The 18,775-nt window shown below is 46.7% G+C and overlaps 2 protein-coding genes across 9 annotated transcripts in view; one reads left to right on the top strand and one right to left on the bottom strand.

The window, feature by feature from the left end:
* Positions 1–741: 741 nt before the first annotated feature.
* Pnma5 (PNMA family member 5) lies at positions 742–4,959 on the top strand. The gene is given in 5 exon segments (XM_038316728.1): positions 742–1,153; positions 1,993–2,110; positions 2,741–2,798; positions 2,942–4,463; positions 4,466–4,959. Coding segments are annotated over 2 exon segments (1,875 nt in total). The 5' UTR covers positions 742–1,153; positions 1,993–2,110; positions 2,741–2,798; positions 2,942–3,064; the 3' UTR covers positions 4,942–4,959.
* Positions 4,960–7,518: 2,559 nt separating this feature from the next.
* Znf185 (zinc finger protein 185 with LIM domain) overlaps positions 7,519–18,775 on the bottom strand; it is a 71,512-nt gene continuing 60,255 nt past the window's right edge. For all 8 annotated transcript variants that reach the window (XM_038316176.1, XM_038316175.1, XM_038316180.1 and 5 more), the window contains 3 exons: positions 14,544–14,646; positions 10,272–10,370; positions 7,519–9,593 (listed from right to left, as the gene is read on the bottom strand). In XM_038316176.1, coding sequence (XP_038172104.1) covers positions 10,272–10,370; positions 14,544–14,646 — 202 coding nt within the window. In that variant the 3' untranslated portion in view covers positions 7,519–9,593. The remainder of the gene's footprint in view (positions 9,594–10,271; positions 10,371–14,543; positions 14,647–18,775) is intronic.

The raw sequence follows: 18,775 nt of genomic DNA, 5'->3' as shown, positions 1-18,775 counted from the left end.
GGGATGTCACAGGAAAGAGGAAGGGCGGTGCTTGGGACAGGTCTCTTGTCGTCGGACCAATGAGATAGCGGGTGGTCCAGGATGTCACAGGAAAGAGGAAGGGCGGTGCTTGGGACGATTCTCTTGTCGCCGGACCAATGAGATAGCGGGTGGTCCGGGATGACCCAGGAACCGGGAAAGGGGCGGTGCTTGCGACAGGTCTCTTGTCGCCGGACCAATGAGATAGCGGGTGGTCCAGGATATTACGGCGGAAAAAGGGTGGTGCTTGGGACGGCTGGCTTGTCGCCGGAACCAATGAGATAGCCGGTGGTCCAAGAATGCACGGGATCTGCGAAGTCGGTGCTTGGGACAGGTCTCTTGTCGCAGGACCAATGAGATAGGGGGTGGTCCAGGCTATTATGGCAGAAAAAGGGTGGTGCTTGGGACGGCTGGCTTATCGCCGGACCAATGAGCGGGTGGTCCAGGATGTCCCGGGAAAGAGGAAGGGCGGTGCTTGGGACGATTCTCTTGTCGCCGAACCAATGAGATAGGTGGTGGTCCAGGATGACCCAGGAACCGGGAAAGGGGCGGTGCTTGGGACGGCTGGCTTATCGCCGGACCAATGAGCGGGTGGTCCAGGATGTCCCGGGAAAGAGGAAGGGCGGTGCTTGGGACGATTCTCTTGTCGCCGGACCAATGAGATAGCGGGTGGTCCAGGATGTCCCAGGAACGGGGGGAGGGGCGGTGCTTGGGACAGTTCTATTGTCGCCGGACCAATGAAATAAGTGGTGGTCCAGGATGTCACAGGAACCGGAAAGGGGCGGTGCTTGGGACGGCTGGCTTGTCGCCGGACCAATGAGATAGCGGTGGTCCAGGATGTCACAGGAAAGAGGAAGGGCGGTGCTTGGGACAGGTCTCTAGTCGCCGGACCAATGAGATAGCGGGCGGTCCACGATGTCACAGGAAAAAGGGTGGTGCTTGGGACGGCTGGCTTGTCGCCGGAACCAATGAGCGGGTGGTCCACGATGTCCCGGGAAAGAGGAAGGGCGGTGCTTGGGACGGCTGGCTTGTCGCCGGAACCAATGAGAAAGCGGGTATTTTAGCGGGTGGTCCAAAATGGCACAGGAACGGGGAAGCTGCGGTGCTTGGGACAGCTGGCTTGTCGCCAGAACCAGTGAGTTAGTGGAGGGTCCAGGATGGCACAGGAACGGGAATGCTGCGGTGCTTGGGAAAGCGTTATCCCGGGAACCAATGACATAGTGGATGGTCCAGGATAACTCAGGAAGGAACAAGGGACGGTGCTTGGAACAGTTGGCTTGTTGTTGCTGGAACCAGTGAGATAGCGGGTGGTCCAAGATGTCACTGAAAAGAGAAAGGGCGTTATTTGGGACAGTTCTCTTGTCGCCGGAACCAATAAGATAGCGGTGGTCCAAGATGTCACAGGGACGAGGAAGAGGCGGTGCTTGGGAAGCTGGCTTGTTGCTGCAACCAATGATAGCAGATGGTCAAAATGGCCCAGGAACAGGGAAGGGGTGGTGTGGTGCTTGGTGCAGCTGGCTTGTAGAGGGAATCAATAAAATAGCGGGTGGTCCAAAATGGCCCAGGAATGGGGGAGAGGCCTTGTTTGGGAGAGCTGGCTTGGTACTGGAACCTGGATAGGGGTGGGTTCTGGAAATAGAGGAGTGACACTTTGGGGTGGGTGGTGTCGGTGGAGGTAGGGTAGCAACTTTATGTTAGCATTCTTTTTGTCTCAGTAGAGCCTTTTAGTGGAGCGGTTGTTCAAATATCTTATCAAGGAATTTTTTTTAAGGTCATTCAGTGTAGTGGTGGCAGGCTTCAAACTGACACATTTAGCCTGTTAGCCGCCCTCAAGTTCAGGTATTAGGTGTCTGCCACCATGCCGGTGAGGAGCTGTCTATAGATTCTTGTGCAGAGTCAGATTAGCACACCTTGCATGGGCAGGGACATTCAGAATAGACTGTATTAAATATTCCTGTGCTTTGCCTTGAACAGATCAGTGCACAGGAAGCAGCATCCCTGCACCACCTTTCTGAATAGAAGCCAGAAGACTGGCAGCATCAACTGCCAGTGCCAGCAAAGCCGCTGTATCCATACTTCAGCAAACCTCAGGGTGAGCAGCTATTTTGTGAGCAGCAAAGAGCAGGTCAAGGGGCTTCCTGCCAAAGTTCACGGACTGCAGGATAGGACTACACTTAGGGTGACAGTTTCTGTTTACTTTTGGGGGCCTTTTTCTGCCTCTGATTGCAGATTTCATACAACTTTAAACCATAAGCATTTTTCAAATCAGTGCTCATTCCTCAGTCTCTGCTTACCTCCCCGTGTATCAGTCACCACCATCTTGTTGCTGAGATGCTTTATTGGATGGAGGACCATGACATCACCTGCTTTTTCCCAAGGGCGTTAACCTTCCCACATGGCACTATGTGATAACCTATGGTAGAAAGCCAGATCCACACTGGTCTTGTATCCATGGCAGTACTTTAGCTTGTCACACACAAACAGTACTTTGCACGTACCACTCTGATCATATCTGCTGATCTGCAGTCATCTGGCTTCTGCTGAGCATTTCTTCAAGAGGAGAGTCACCTATGATTGCCAGTCTTGGACACAACAAAGAGTGGTCTGAATCCAATATAGCCCCTAGTAGGTGGCAGAGTGCTCTTCTTCCTGTCTTTTCCCCCACTGGGTTTTTTCTAGTGTTTCCAGTCTTTGCCTCCTGACTTTGACATTTTCCCCACAGGTACTTGCAGAATACACGCTAGATTCCCCTGACTTCCAGAGAGGTACCACGGCAAGAGGTCAGCAGGGTCCTGTGATTTTTCAGAGAGCTTTGTGTGGGAAGACCCTTAAAATGATTTCAAGAGCCTGGGAAGGAAGACTGAATCTCTGGGAGTGGAAAAGTGACAGGAAGTATTAACTAAGCTCTTCATTTGCATTTCAGGCTGTGGGAAACCCAGGACATGCTGCCTTTCTACATGGAATTGGTTTTAGAATCCTTTGCGTCTTAGGAAAATTCTTAGCTAATAAGTATCTTAGTATTAGGTCTGTCTAGAGGGTGGGAGTGATGGCTGTGGCTCTATTAGATGACTGGTGTAAGGGGATGGACCTGGATCCCAAGAAGGCGGTGCTCATTGTGGGCATCCCTGTGCAGTGCAGTGAGGCTGAGATAAAGGACACTCTGAAGGAAGGCTTACCTCCTTTGTGTGCTCACAAGGTGATAGGTAGAATGTTCAGGAGGGAAGACAAAGCTAAGGCAGTCTTAATTGAACTGACAGAAGTTGTCGATTATACTATGATGCCCACTCATATACCAGCAGCAGGGGGGCCCTGGGAAGTGGTAGTCAAACCCCGTAGCCCAGATAATGAGTTTATCAATAAGCTGATCTACTTTCTGAAAGATGAAGGACGGAGAATGGTAGATGTGGCCAAAGCCCTGGGGTTTAGCACTGCCCCTACAATGAGCATGGAGCTAAGGAATTCAGACCAAGACAAATCAGAAGGCTTGAAGTCTCTGTGCAGTAGTGTGTGTTACCGAAAACTTAAAGTGTTTTCTGGCAGTCCCTTTCCAGGCCCAGGAGAGGAGACCTTTGAAACCTGGTTAGAGGAGGTCACTGAGAGGATGCAGTTATGGCAGGTGGGTGAGGAGGAGAAGAAGCGGCGCCTTCTAGAGAGCCTGCGGGGCTCTGCCCTGTCAATTATGCAGGCACTATGGGCTAGCAATGACTCCCTAACTATGGAGCAGTGCTTGAAAGCACTAAAGCAGGTCTTTGGGAATAAAGAGGACTGTAAGATCTTACAGTTCCGATGTGTTCAGAATCCGATTTCCTCTCAGAAAGCTGCAGAGAAGCTGTCTGACTATTTGCTGCGCTTAGAGCCCCTCCTGCAGAAAGCAGCGCAGCAGAGCCCCTTGGTAGCACAGAGCACAGACTCGATTCGCCTCCAGCATGTCTTATCTCGAGTGTCCCTGACCACTGGCCTTAGGAGCAGGCTGTCCCTCTTAGATCAGCAAGGATGCCCACCCACTTTTCTGGAGTTAATGAAACTCACTCAAGATGAAGAAGAGTGGGAGACTAGCATGGTGGCGAAGGAGGAGCAGAATCAGGCTGGGAAGGAAAGCAGGGCCTGTGAGGCAGCAGAAGATCAGGTTATCACCCAGGCAGGGTTCTTTCGGGAGATAAGCACCCAGACCACAGGAGAGGAAGTCATATCAGTGAAACGGAGGCGACTGCTATGGAGACCCAGTGCTGGGGAGGAGGGGCTTCTGGGGCAATCAAGTTTGGGGGCTAAAAATGAACCTGAGGAGCAGAAACCCCATGTTGTAGCTCAGGAGTTGGGAAACGAGAGAGGGGCTGGGGCTATGAGCCACCCCAACCCCAGGAAAATATAGGCTCAAGAGATCCAGAAATTCCTTCTTCTAGCAGGCAACAAAGATACCTTGGCAAAATGATAGGGCAGCCCAGACAAATGGCAGGGGACTTAAGTTGTACAGAAGGGCAAGATGGCCAGGGCCAGGATAAGGCACCTCACAGGCCACTAATTAGAAATGATTCTAACAAGCAAAAACAAGGTCCACCTAGCTCAGGGACTACCATTTCCCAGGCTCGTGGAGAGTACCAGAAAAAGAAATGGGGAACTACTATAGCCGAACTTCAGGGTGATCCTAACTCCAGTTGGGATGCTAGTGAATCGAAGGATGAAGGTAGTGAGGGCAGTGACTCTGAGCTAAGAATGCCCACTGGCACTGAAGCAAGACAGGGCTTGGAGGAACCGATCACAGGGCTGTCTTGGCCAGAGAGAACCAATGCCTGGGGGGAAGTGCAGCAAGGCCGGGAGACAGTGCTCCGGAGAGGAGGCCGCAGGATCCAGCCCGTCTTCAGGATCATCTACACTGCCCTAGGGGAGCCTCACGAGGGCAGCACCCTTGAGTCCTTTCGTGAGTGAAACACCAGGGTCCCTGGAACCAAAGGCCCCGGGACACCAGTGCCAACCCGGAGGCATATCCCATCTTGGCACCCCGACAGGACTGTGAGTGGGGGGAAGACACCAGTGCCCAAGAAGAGCCCCTAGGCTGGGGGTGCGTACCCAGCACCGTAAGGTTTGTGCCCTCAGCTGGCCTGAGAGCCTGTGAGTGTGCAGGACAGATTGGTGTGAACTAGGAGGTGGAAGAGCAGCAGCAGGAGGACTTGGTGGGGCCGTACTTTGTTCTGCTGCTCTCTTTTGTCCAGGGCTGCTGGAGAATTCCAGAGAGCCAGCAAGGAGAGCCTGGTGAATACAACTCGGCAGGCAGCTGTCACGGCTGGCCCCCAACCCTGCCGACCTGAGAGGGTGGCCTGGCGCTGCTGCCGAGGTGCCATCATCCTCCGTCTGCCACCCACACCAGACGGGTGGAAGTTACAGAAGAGGCCACCTCAAGGATTCTTTCTGCCTGGTTCTCCCAACACGGATGCCCCCTCCCCATTGCTATCCCGAGGGAGGCTACTCCCGCCTCTGGAACCCCCCCCCCCCATCTGCTAACGTCATAGTGACCGGGCTGTCCACCGAGTCCCTTTCCTCCTTGAGTGCCCATCCCCCACCCGTTGCTTTTGTACCAAGCTGTGAGTGAGGTGTGTGTTAACTTGAGCAGCTGGAGGCCCTGACTGCCTGGTCAGTCGCCCCTACTCCCTGGCACGTGTTGTGAGCTTCTGTGAGCTGCTTTGCCAGCCAAGGCTGCCTAACTCTCCCCTCCCACCGGTGTTGTGAACGCTCCTCTCTCCTTTCCTGGTGTACATCTAGGCCAGCTGCCCTCTGCTTGCTCTCCTGCAGATGTGTGTATGTTCTTATCTGATCGAGTGCTCCCCAGAACCCTCAGGTCCAGCCCTGGATGCCAGCGGGAAGCAAGGATGTCGACAAGGGACTGGTTGATTGTGGTGTGGGACTGTGCTGTGATCTATGTCTGCTGTTACTTAGGACTATTTTCTAGGCCTGGTGGGGTGCTGCAAGCAAGGCCCCCCATTTCCCCTATGATGGGTTTGTGCATGCTGTAAGGGAGCACCATCCTGCAGTGGTGAACCCTTGAGAGCATTCTTTTAAGCAAGAGGCATTACCAGAGCTCATCTTGACAAGAGGCAAATCTAGGGCACCTAAGACAGTATATTGTAGCAGAAGGTCCTTGTGTAGACAGGACCCTGCTAGTGGGGAAGGGCAGGGCCTGTAGCTTCTAGTGCCCATTGAAAATTTCTGTGTTAGCTCTTTTTAGTGGTTTTAGTACAAGTTTTTGTTGAATAAATTTCATGAATGTTCCAGCTATGTTCTGCCTCTGCTGGGAGAGTTGGAGGGCAACAGTGGTGGCTGGGTTGACACTGGCATGTGTCCATGTTGAGACCATGAAGGATGACGGTGGTCTGGATGGGAATGAGTCAGACTACTGGTAGCCAATGGGTGTGGGGTGTAGTAATTATCTGTCTTCTTGGGGCACTCGGCAGGAATGGGAATGAAGGGGCTGCATGTTGAAGGGAGGATGCACTCCAGAAGGCAGGCTTCAGGATTCCTGGTGAAGCAGTGTGTCTGTAGAGGGATCCATGTGATAGATAAGGAAAGGGCTCCACAGGGGCCAGGAAATGATGGGTATAGATCCTGTGCTTTTCCTCCCACCCTCTTCAATGGCTCCTGACTGGGTAGGTACCAGCTCTGTCTCCACTGAAGGATGACCTGCTTGGCAGACTTGGAAATCACAGGAAAAAGGGCAAATAAGAGACTCATTCCAGACAGCCTGTCATAGCCGTTTTTTCTGTTTTTTGTTGGGGGTGTGTAGTGATCTCTAAGCAGGTATGACTTTTTTGTGTACTTGTACTCACGTGTGTTAGTGTGCATTTTCAACAGAATAAGTATTGGCCAGTGAATAGGTGTGGATGTGAGTCACTGTGAAGGAGCATGTTTTTGAATGTTGGAAACATGTGTGCCCATCTCTGAATGTGACTGTTTCGCTGAAGGTGAGCATGATCACATGTCATTGTATGAGAGAATGGGTGTGTTAGAGCATGAGACTGGACTCAGTGAGGGTCCACTGTCTTGAATGTATGTCGATGGATGTAAATAAACGTGTTACTGAATGAGTATGACTGTCATGTGTCACTGCAGACCTTGTGAACCAATGTTTTACAAGGTTGGTGGCTTCTACTCCCCTCAACCCTAGTTCCATTTTCATAGATTTCATGCATCACTCTCTCATGGCCCAGTAGCATCTATGGCGGGCACTCAGGAAATATTTATTAATGAGTGAGCAATCCTTTCTCTTCCTTTAGGCGTACAGCTCCAAGGTTACCTCCTCCAACTTGAGAGTAACTTCCCTCTCCCCAAACTTTTGGTAATCTTTGTGTCTCAGTCTCCTGACCAGCAGCATTACAGGCATGACCATATCCAGCTTGCTTTTGTAGCAAAAATGGCTTCTGGTAAACCACAGGCCTAAAATCACCAAGTTATACTTAAGTGCACACATACACACAAAAAACAAAAATGTTTTTTTCAAAAAGGAAGTCATACTGATGTGTAATATCTTAACATTTATTATAATATGCATACATTAATGTGGATTAAGCAAATTAACTAGAAACTAAGCAATTAAAAAGAAAATAATGAAAAACCAACCCTCTTTTAATTGCAGAATTTTTTGAGAGAAAAGGGCTATTTTGAATTCAAATCAATACTAAAACATTGCAAGCTGTCTGAGTATTTTCCATATTTCTAAAACTGCTTAAATGATAGAGTACACCTTTAAGATGGGGAAACCATTCCACTATGGCCTCTTTACTTTGGATCCCATCTTTGGGGCCTGCAAGGAGATTCCCAAGTAACACCTCTAACCAAAGGGGAGAATTTTACTAATTCATTTGGCACCCATATGTTACTGCCCACCATCTGCCGAGTCCCATGCTACAGATGGACTTGAGAAAGACTAGTTGATAATTAGTGTGGGGATGTGACATACTGTATTCTTTCTCACCTTCAGAGTACATGCAGCAGATAAATACAGAAATAAATAGAATGTTCTCTGATAACTTGATAGGAAGAACAAGTCCATGCTTAAATGTGATTAGGACTCAGAATCTGAAGAAAGAGAAGAGCTATTTTATAAGTAAATCAAATGAAGAGGCCTTGATTTTTCATCCCCAAATCTTGAGGGCTATTATTGCTTTCAAGGATCTTACTTTAATGCTGCAGAGTGAAGCTGAATCAGGGCAGTCTATGAGCAAACTGCAGGGATGAACCTACCTTGCTCTGTCAGACATCAGCTTTTAGCACTTTGAGTACCTGGGGACCTAGATATTGATGTTGGTTTGAAACAGGACTAGAAAACAAGTCACTACTGCAACTGCACCATCCACTGGATGGCAATTACATTATTGTGATGCTTCAAGGAGGGATCCAAGAAGCCTGGAGACGAGTAAATTTCACACTTGCCATTTCTAAGAGTATGTCTCAGGGCAGGGTGTCATGGTAGGTATCGGGACCCTACACACAGTGCCTGGCCCACGCTCAACACTAGGTCAGTGTCCCGACTGGAGAAAGTATGGGCTCCAGAGAGAGACAACAGTGCTTCTACAGGATTCTTTCCATTTCTCTGATCATTACCGTCTTTATTTCTAAGATGAGAATCTTAGAGACTATTAAAAAGTTTAAAAGCCAGTTCTTTCTGGAGAAAGTATGAGCTCCAGAGAGAGACAACAGTGGTTCTAAAGGATTCTTTCCACTTCTCTGAGCATTTATTTCTAAGATGAGAATCTTAGAGACTATTAAAAAGTTTAAAAGCCAGTTCTATGTGGTAATGCCTGGTGTGTGGTGAGGTCTCAAGAAACCTTATCTCTTTTTTTTACTCTTTTGACATCTACACACCCGAAGCAGTTCAGAAAATTTCTATGTGAAGTCCAAGAAGAAGGATACTGGGGGTAAAGACTTGAACTAGCTGCCAAATTCAAACAGACACAGCTGTCCCTTTTGTTAGAAGCCTCCTAATATTGTATCTTATCAAATTTAAACCAGGTTAAACTTTCCAATATGTACTGACATACCTGACTGGAAAAACTCAGAGAATGGGAGGGGGTAATTTAAATCTACCTAATTCCAAGACAACTATTTTAAAAATTGTATGAGAAATTAAAATACACATACAGTGAATAGACAAGCTAAACATTAGCCTATTTTCAACCCTTAGCATTCAATGCCTATAATTTCCCTACCAGGGATCGTCAAGAGCATTTGGTTTGGCCCCTCAGAAGCCTCCAAAAGTCTGCATACATTGATACCTACAGTTGTGCTCATATCTAAGATACCAGGTCATTGCACTCAATAGAAAGCCAACATATCTTAGGGAAGTCAACGTGGAATCCTTTATCCTGGGAGCAATTGAGATACGGATTTGCATTTCTAAGGTATAAGAGAGGCCATACACGTGTAATTATAACATCATTGAGATAACGATGCTAGATGTGTTACTTCAGTACAAGGTGGGCATAAGTACAGTGAAACCAGGTGGGGGAGGATGTAAAGGGAGAAAAACCAACAATTTGGGGACAGCTAAACAGCCAAATGCATCTGGGACTCATCAGCTTCTGTTCAGCCTGGAGGAACCAAAAGGAAACAGCAGTGAGATAAAGCAAGCATCCAATACCTGACCACCCGGGTCCTCCTTGGGGTGAATAACTGTTACAGTGAATGTCAGCCTGAGTCCAACACAAAGGCATTTTTTGGAGGGAAGGCAACCTTTGTGTAGCTAGAGAGGGAAAATATGCTGTGTTCAGACACTTGGAACAATCCCACTTGCTAATGGCCCAAAGGCTGCTTTAGTCAACATCTAAACATCTAAACAAGGCATAATGTGCAGAGAGCACAGTACTAGAATCTGAGACTTGGGATGAGGTCCAGATTTTATCACATACCAACCAACTAGGTGTTTGTCCAGAACCATTACCCACCTACATCTTTATTTCTTTGTCACAAAATAGGCCCAGGTGTCCCAGGGTTAGAGGAGTCCGCTGAGGTTCTGGATGGGAGAGGTGTTTCTTTAGAGGAAGATACTATGACTCTAGCAACTTGGAAAGGGACTGGTTTTGTCCACATTGCTAAGATCTCAAAATAGCATAGGTCACAGAACAAGACTTGGGATTCTCCAATTAGCTGATGGAAGCATATCAGGGTCCTGAAGTAAAACCCAGGTCCAAACCAGGGCAAACTTCTGTTTTATTCCTTTATTCTAATGGGACACTTGGCTGCTTATCATATGGGCTTACGGCAGTCACCTAGAAGAACTTCTCATAGCATTTCCCACAGTGGATGGTGTCACGGTGAATGAAGATCTGATCTAGGAGATCACCCATTGGTTTACTGCAAATTCCACACTAAGAGAGAAAGCAAAGTGGAAGTCAGGACTCAAAGCAGATGCTATGAGCAGATGGGACATCCTGGACTTTAAGACATTGCAAACAGATATAAACTCTGATCTAGAAAACAAGGTAAACACAATAAAACAGCAACAGTAAGCTAGTAGGGACTGGGGAGCTCAGTAAAGCACTTGCTGTAGATTTCATTTCCAGAACCCATACAAGCTGGGTGCAGAGGCATGAACCCATAACCCCAGAGTCTGGGGCTTTGACCACTCCAAGTTCACTGAGAGATCCTGTTCCTGCTGTCAAATAACACAAGAGAACTGAGGAAGGCATCCAGTCTGGCCTCCACACACACATGCACCTCCAATCCACCCACCCCCAAAACACGCACATCCTGGTTAGCGGTTGTAGTTTCACAATTCAGCTGAGGTTAAAAATATTTTTGTTTTTGTTTTTTGAGATAGGGCTTCTTTGTGTAGCTCTGGAGCCTGTCCTGGAACTTGCTCTGTAGACCAGGCTGGCCTCAAACTCAGAGATTGACCTGCCTCTGCCTCCTGAGTGCTGGGATTAAAGGCGTGCACCACCACTGCCTGGCAACCCAGGTTAAAATCTTGAGTGAGTGAAATGGAAAGTTACTGAAACTTTTCCCACTCCTATTTCTTTAGAAGATTAGGAGAGGCTGGAGGATGTGAAGTTTAAGGTCCTGAGGAAGGTGATAGTGCCCCACAGAAGAGAAGGATATTTTAGTAGTCCAGTTCCTCCCACAAACCTATGTCCTCAGGAATGTCAATGGCAGGACTTCCTGGCACTGAGAGTTGAGTAAAAGGAGACCAGAAAGTGCCTGTTTTCCATAACTCTCAGTGTCTCCAGCCTGGGGCTTCTAGCTTCAAGCAGTCAGAGGTGCTGGGAAGGACAGGACAGCCTTTAGATAACTCCAAGTCCCATTGCTCATTCTTGCCATGCACCCTTCTGATGGCAACCTGGCTACTTTCTCCTGGCAGAGTATTCCTCAATGTAAATCAAGTGTGCTTCTGTTTCCTGTAACGCTTCTGTCCTTTTAGTTAGTGTGTGCCAAACTGGAGCATGGGCTTAGAATGATGATGATCCATTTAGGGGTCACTTCTGGGCATGCAGAAAGTATATACAAATGACCCTAACCATTATGATCACTTTTCCTGGGAAAAGCAGCTGGGTAGTGCCAACAATAGAACTTAGTAGCAAAGCACTAATAGAACCCATGTAAGAGGGCTGATCTCCAAATTATACAAAGAACTCAAGAAATTGGACACGAAAAGATCACAAATCCAATAAAAAAAATGGAGTACAGACCTAAACAGAGAACTCTCAACAGAGGAATCTAATGACTGAAAGACACTTAAGGAAATGTTCAACATTCGTTGGCATCAGAGAAATGCAAATCAAAACAACTCTGAGATTCCACCCTACACCTGTAAGAATGGCCAAGATCATAAACACTGATGTCAACTTATGCTGGAGAGGTTGTGGGAAAAGGGAACACTCCTGCATTGCTGGTGGGAATGCAAGCTGGTACAGCCCCTTTGGATGTCAGTGTGGTGATTTCTCAGGAAATTAGGAAACAACCTTCCTCAAGACCCAGTAATACCACTTTTGGGTATATATCCAAAGGATGCTCAATCGTGCCACAAGGACATGTGCTCAACTATGTTCATAGCAGCTTTGTTTGTCATAGCCAGAACCTAATGGAAACAACATAAATGCCCCTCGAGCGAAGAATGGATAAGGAAAATGTGGTACATTTACACAGTGGAGTACTACACAGCAGAAAAAAATGATAGCTTGATCCTAAGGAGTTTATTAGAGGGGGTGCATACAGGCCTGGGGATCCGTGTGCAGAAAGGGAGGGAGAGAGAGAGAGAGAGAGAGAGAGAGAGAGAGAGAGAGAGAGAGAGAGAGAGAGAGCAAGCATCCAGCTTTTAAAAGCCGCCTAGCACATGCACACAGGGGTTGGTGTGGCTATGTTATATGCTGATGACGCAGATGGGTTTTAGCTGAGTCATACGTGTGTCCCATGTTTTCTTCTCACTCATGCCAGGTAATTTCAATAACTATTTGCATATGTACTCTTAATCTCAAGTCTTAAAAGTACTCTTTCTTTCCTCCCTGTCTCTTCTACTTTTATTAGGCTAATAGTTTAGATAGGGGGGGCTACTACTGGCTCCCATGTCCTATGATAATCTAAAAAGGGGGCTGACTTCTATAACTGTTAAGCTCATAACAGATAAATTTAAAGTAACATTAAGAAAAACATTTTCATCAGTAAATGCATCTCCTCTCCCTCAGCTATTTAGTTTGTTAAAAGAGAAAAAGATGTCTATATGACAAAATTCATCTTTTGATATTTTTCTATATACTAAGCCTTTCTCATATCTTAAAGAGACATTCTACCTTTTTTGCAACTAGGTACACCATTTATAAAGGCTACTTTTACTAAAATGTAGTTATGGATAGAATCACCTTTCTGATTCACAAGGAGAAATTCACATCTGGTTCAAGGAATTTTAACAAAACCTGTTCTGCTAAGGAATGTAGTGATATTTTATTTGTATTTTAATAAATAAAGCTTGGCTGAAAATCAGAGAGTAAAACAGCCACACTGGTCAGTCTTATAGACTAGGCAGTGGTAACACACACCTTTACTCCCAGTAGACACACTAGTTGTCATAGAAACCAGGTGGTAGTGGTGCATGCCTCTAATCCCCAAACTGGGGAAGATTATAAGACAGGAGGAGGCAGCTCTCAGATACAGTCACATTCTGCGATTCCTAAAGGCAGGATCACCATTTCAGATTGAGGTAGAGGTAAAAGCCAGTAGCTGGCTGCTTTGCTTTTCTGGCCTTAAGGCAAACTTTATTTATTAAAATACAGATGAAATATCACTAGAAAGGAAGCCATAGGCCCAGTGGTTAAACAACTGCCATTGCCTTAGTGAGTGTGATGTCCTGGCTCAGATCTATGCAGGCTGCTGAGGGAGAATTGTCACCAATAGTCAGTCGTACCTGGATGACAATCCTGCATGCTCTATTATCGATACATGAGATATGTGCACTGCTATAACCAAGAACATTCTAATTGGATTTAAGGCCAGCTCCATGGAAGGTAATTCACATTTCATACCATAAGCCTTGTCAAAGGCACTGCTGGGGAGTGCATAGGTCCTTGTGTGGAAAGTACTGCTTTTGTTTTATTAAACAGACATTGGTTCATAGCCACAGATTATTGCTGCTGTTAATTTCATCAGGGAAGCTTCTCTTCTCAGTGAGAGGTGGTTGCTGTAGATTCCTAACTGGTCTCAGTGGTGAGTGATAGGACTGTTGCTTAGCCCCAATTGGGAGAAAATAATCATGTATCTGTATCATGTATCACCCCCTGCCAAGACCCAGGGAACATCACAGAAGAGGGAATGGAAAAATATAGGAATCAGAGGGAGGGATAAACCCCTGTGGAACTTTGTTCTCCTGGAAAGGCATGACTTGCATCTTAAAATCTTAGTGTCTGTGAGTACCTATGTGAGATCTTCCCAAGACTGGGCCCAATAATACTCCCTTGTGGGGCTCACGGGGCACTCAGGAAAGGGTCACTGGCACTTAAGGAATAGTATATGAAGCACATTAGACTAGAAGCAGTAGGCCTCACCTCACCCCAAGAATATATATGCAGTTGATGTTTGCTATGGGGATGGTACTTTTCTTGGTCATGTAACTTTGTCATGAGTTACCCATGTTCCTATAGGCACCTCTCACCTATGCTCCTGTAATTAACTCTGATTAAACTCGCTGTTTCACCAAACTAGACTTGAATGTAATTATTTCTTTCATATATTTTTGGTGCTCTATATGGGGTGAAAAGGACATCTGTTTACATGTCCCCTAGGAGAATTTAATCTAATAACCCCTCATTCTTGCCATTCTATTCATGCCAGTTAGAATGAGCCATGTTTTTGTGTTGGGACCTTTGCACTACTGACCCTCTGTGAGAAATAGTCTCTGCCCCGAACACCTTTTTTGCCTCCATTATGTTACTAACCAGCTCAGCGCTCTGTTGAACCTCTAAGATTGTTCACAGCTATGCGCAGAAATCCAGTCTCCACTTCCACATTCTCTCATCAGATCTGTGCTCTGAAAACTATTCACACCTCTGTCTTACCTTAAAACAGTACTCATGGCAGCAAATGCCAAGATGTTCAAGGGTAATCTTTGGACAATCTCCGATCTCACGGCTGCAGTAAGTACAGGCACCTTCAGTTGGTCTAGGAGATAGAAACAAGAACCAGGCACTCAGACTCTGATAGGATGCAGCAGATCTAGCTTGGTGCAGGCAGACCTAGGTTTGCCAGTGTTCCCAGCTTCCCATTGTGTTGTGTTGTATAACTGGTAGCCAGATCTGTATACTATATCACCTATGCCAAACTTGTTCTCAAACTTGGAACTGTTCTCCTGAACCAGTACTGACAGCCCTCTTCTGCATGCCTGGGATCATGGGGCACACCCTTTCTCCCAGTTACTATCAAGGCCACCCTATCTTTAGCCTCACTGTATACTCTGCTCAGAGCTCATCTTAAATACCCTAGAAGATCCTGACTTCTGGATTAGTTGTATCCTCTTTTCTAAGGTTCCTTTTATTTCTGAGAATCATCTCAGATCCTCCCCCCTTTTCTTTTCTATCCCTAACAGGAACTGCTGAAAGAGGCTCTTTTCTCCGATCCTACAGGCTAAAATTAAGAGTTCTATCTTCCAGAGTTGTAGACCTGATTCCAACAGGAGCTAGGGTGTCATTAGCAACCAGGACCCAGCACTGCCATGACTATTAATGGTTTACCCTGTGTGGTGGTTTGAATAAACCTATGGCTCACATAGGCTCACAGGGAGTAACACTATTAGCAAGTATGGCCTTGTAGGAATAGGTATGGCTTAATTGGAGGAAGTGTGTCACTGGAGGTGGGCTTTGAGATTTCAGATGCTCAAGTCAGGTCTGGTACCTCACTCCCTCTTCCTGCTGCCTAGAGATCTGGATGTAGAACTCATAGATCTTTCGCTGCCATGTCCCACCATGATGATAATGGACCAAACCTCTATGCTGTAAGCCAGTCCTAATTAAATGGTTTCCTTTATAAGAGTTGCTGTGGCTGGGTGGTGGTGGTGTATGCCTCCCAGTACTTGGGAGGCAGAGATAGGTGGATCTCTGTGAGTTCGAGGCCAGCCTGGTCTACAAGAGCTAGTTCCAGAACAGGCTCCAAAGCTACAGAGAAACCCTGTCTCGAAAAACCAAAAACCAAAAAAAAAAAAAAAAAAAAAAAAAAGTTGCTGTGGTCTTGGTGTCTCTTCATAGCAATAAAATCCAACTAAGAAGTTGGTACCAGGGATGGGGGTATTGTTGTGATAGACCTGACCATGTTTTGGTTCAGAGGAATTTGGACTTTGGTACTTTGGGTTAGGAAAGCAGTGGGATCCTTTAAGTATGGCACACTGGGCCACACTAGTAGGAACATGGAAAACAATAGTGCTGAGTGTGATTTTAATCATGGGGACCAAACACAAGAGGTTTTCTAAGAGAAAAATATTAGTATGTGGCCTAGAGGTGGTTCTCATGATATTTTGGTGAAGAATGTAGCTGCTTTCTGCCCTAGTCCAAAATATCTGCCTGAGGTTAAAGTGAAGAGTTATGTATTGACAGTTTTAGCAGAGGACATTTTAAAACAACCTGGCATTGACTATGTTGTGCTGCTATTAATGACCAGTTTTATGCAGATCTATAATGAAAATGAGCAAGCTAAGCAAGGAAATATACAAAATGTGCAGTTTATGGAGAAAATGAGCTCCGTGAATTGTAAACAAACTAAAGAAAAGCCTGATGCTAAGTGGAATAAATGGAGTGCTGACCTCAGAGGAAGACCCCACCTAGCTAAGCTTCCAACTTGTGAAAAGGAATTAAAGGAAAGTTTATGCCAGGCATGGTGGTGCACACCATTAATGCCAGCACTCGGGAGGCAGAGGTTGGAGTATCTCTGAGTTGTACGCCAGTCTGGTTTATAGAGCTGAGTTCCAGGACAGCCAAACTTAAGCAGTGAAGGAAACCATCAAAAACCGAAATCTAGTGAAAATATATTTGAATGAGGGGGGCATGTTCCAGCCCCAACAAGCAGCAGAACTTGTCAGCTTCTGCCACATGGTTCTGGTTTTAGAGTCAAGGACAGAAGAAAGGGGCTATGGAATCTCCCTCTGCAACTAAGGAAAGCTTCTGAGGCCAGGCATGTATCAGGGGTGTCCCTGCATGGAGGTCCAGACAGGCCATTGCATGAAGCTGTGAAGGTGAAGCCTGGATTGCCCTGAAGATCCCAAGATGTTGGAGATACCAGAGCCATGGGATACTTGCCCAGGAGACTGCTAACAGGGAGTAGAACCAGCCCAAGAGAAATAAGTGTGTCACAGTCAACAAAGCTGAAAGGAGTTGGAGATCTGAAGAACATTTTGACATCAGACAGGGAGATGCAGGGTTTGGAGTTTGCCCTGATGGTTTTTGGTCTTGCTTTGGTCTATTATTTCATCACTATGCTCCCTTTCCTATGTTTTGGAATGGCTATATATATTCTATGCCACTATATGTTGGAAGTATGTGATCTCCTTTTTTATTTTGATTTTATAGTTAAGATTTATTTATTTATTTATTTATTTATTTATTTATTTATTATTTTGATTTTAAGAGTTATGGTTAAGAGATTGCGTGAGTATCAGAAGAGGCTTTGAACTTTGGACTTTTAAATATTGTTGAGACTGTGATAGACTATGGGGACTTTTGAACTTAGACTGAATGCATTTTGCATTATGATTGTGTTACAAGGTTATGGAAGCCAGGGAGTGGAATGTGGTGGTTCAAAAGAAAATGACCCCTATAGGCCTATATGGAGTGGTACTGTTGGGAGGTGTGGCCTTGTTAGAGTAGCTGTGGCTTGGTTGGAGGAAATGTGTCACTGGGGTGGGCTTTGAGTTCTCAGTGTCTCACCCTCTTCCTGCTGCCTGTGGATCCAGATGTAGAACTCTCAGCTACCCCTCCAGCATCATGTCTGCCTGCATGCCACCATGCTTCCTGCCAACATGACAATGCACTAAAAACCTCTGAACTGTAAGCCACCTCACTAATTGCTTTCCTTTATAAGAGTTGCTGTAGTCATGGTGTCTCTTCACAGCAGTAGAAACCCCAAGACACCCTGCCATCTTGCTGTTAGCAGACTATCTAGACTTAAGAATTGCTTGAGAATCCTCTCCTCAGTGCATCCCTCTCTCCCTTGTTCTTTGATTCTGTGCTTGTGCATGAGTGACCGGGGCTGTCCTCAGAGAGAACTCCTGTCCTTTAACCAAGTCCAGAATTAATCAGGAATGTTAGATTGTGGATTTAATATTGGAACAATGGCGAGCTAGAGCTCCAAGGCATTTGATTTGTCATGCTACCAGAAATTGATATTTCACTTGCTCTTTTATAATTGAAAAATTTCCTGGCATCTCAACCACCTGCCTCCTGTGATTTACACATGGTTTGAGTGTGTCCTCCAAGGATTCACGTGTTAGAAACTTTGTCCTCAGTGTAGCAATATGGCACATGGTAAGATTTTAAGAGTTGGGGCCTATCTACCCCTCAGGGAAGAGTTCACCTCTGGACTCGGGACCTCACTATGGGTACGCACCTCAACTGGGAAGCACACTAGAGCTGACCTTGCGATCAGGGACGCAGGTGAGCCAACCCTGAGGGCATGAGAGCGAAAGAGCTGACCCCGCTCTCCATCATCTGCTATGTGGTAGCATGGATGAGGAAAAGATACCCTCCCCACTCTGCCCCTAGCTACCTGTGGCAGACGAAAGAGCTGGCCTTGGGGTCAAGACAGTAAGAGAACTAGTCCTACCCTACATCCGCTACAGCACATAGGAGAGCAAGCTCTGCACCCTGTCTGGGCAGCCCACTTGAGCTGACCGTGTTGTCGGGGTCACAGGTGAGCCAGCACTGAGGGCAGGAGAGCTGGCCCCATCCCCATATATTCCCTATAGCATGCACCTTGCCTGGGCAAAACAGTCGAGCTGACCCTGGCAATATGAGGGAGGGGGACTCAAATCTGAGGGCCCGAGTGCTGGAGAAATGGCCCTGCTCCTTTGCTGCATGATGCATTGGCTGAGATAGCCAAGGCAGTACTGGCCAGCTCATCTGCGTGGTGGTAAGGGAAAGCCAGCAAGCTGACCAACCCAGCTACCACCCAGATCCAGAACCAGGGCTGAGTTGGCCCACCCCAACATCCACCACATCTATGAACTATTGGAGCATGTGAAGGGGATGAATCTATAGGTCCAGAACAACAGGATCTCTGTGACACAGGACAACAAGAGGATATCCAA

The sequence above is a fragment of the Arvicola amphibius genome, chromosome X, assembly GCF_903992535.2.
Source record: "Arvicola amphibius chromosome X, mArvAmp1.2, whole genome shotgun sequence".
Taxonomy (NCBI): Eukaryota; Metazoa; Chordata; class Mammalia; order Rodentia; family Cricetidae; genus Arvicola; species Arvicola amphibius.
Note: the sequence above shows the minus strand (reverse complement) of the source record. Positions and strands in the feature narration are given on the sequence as shown.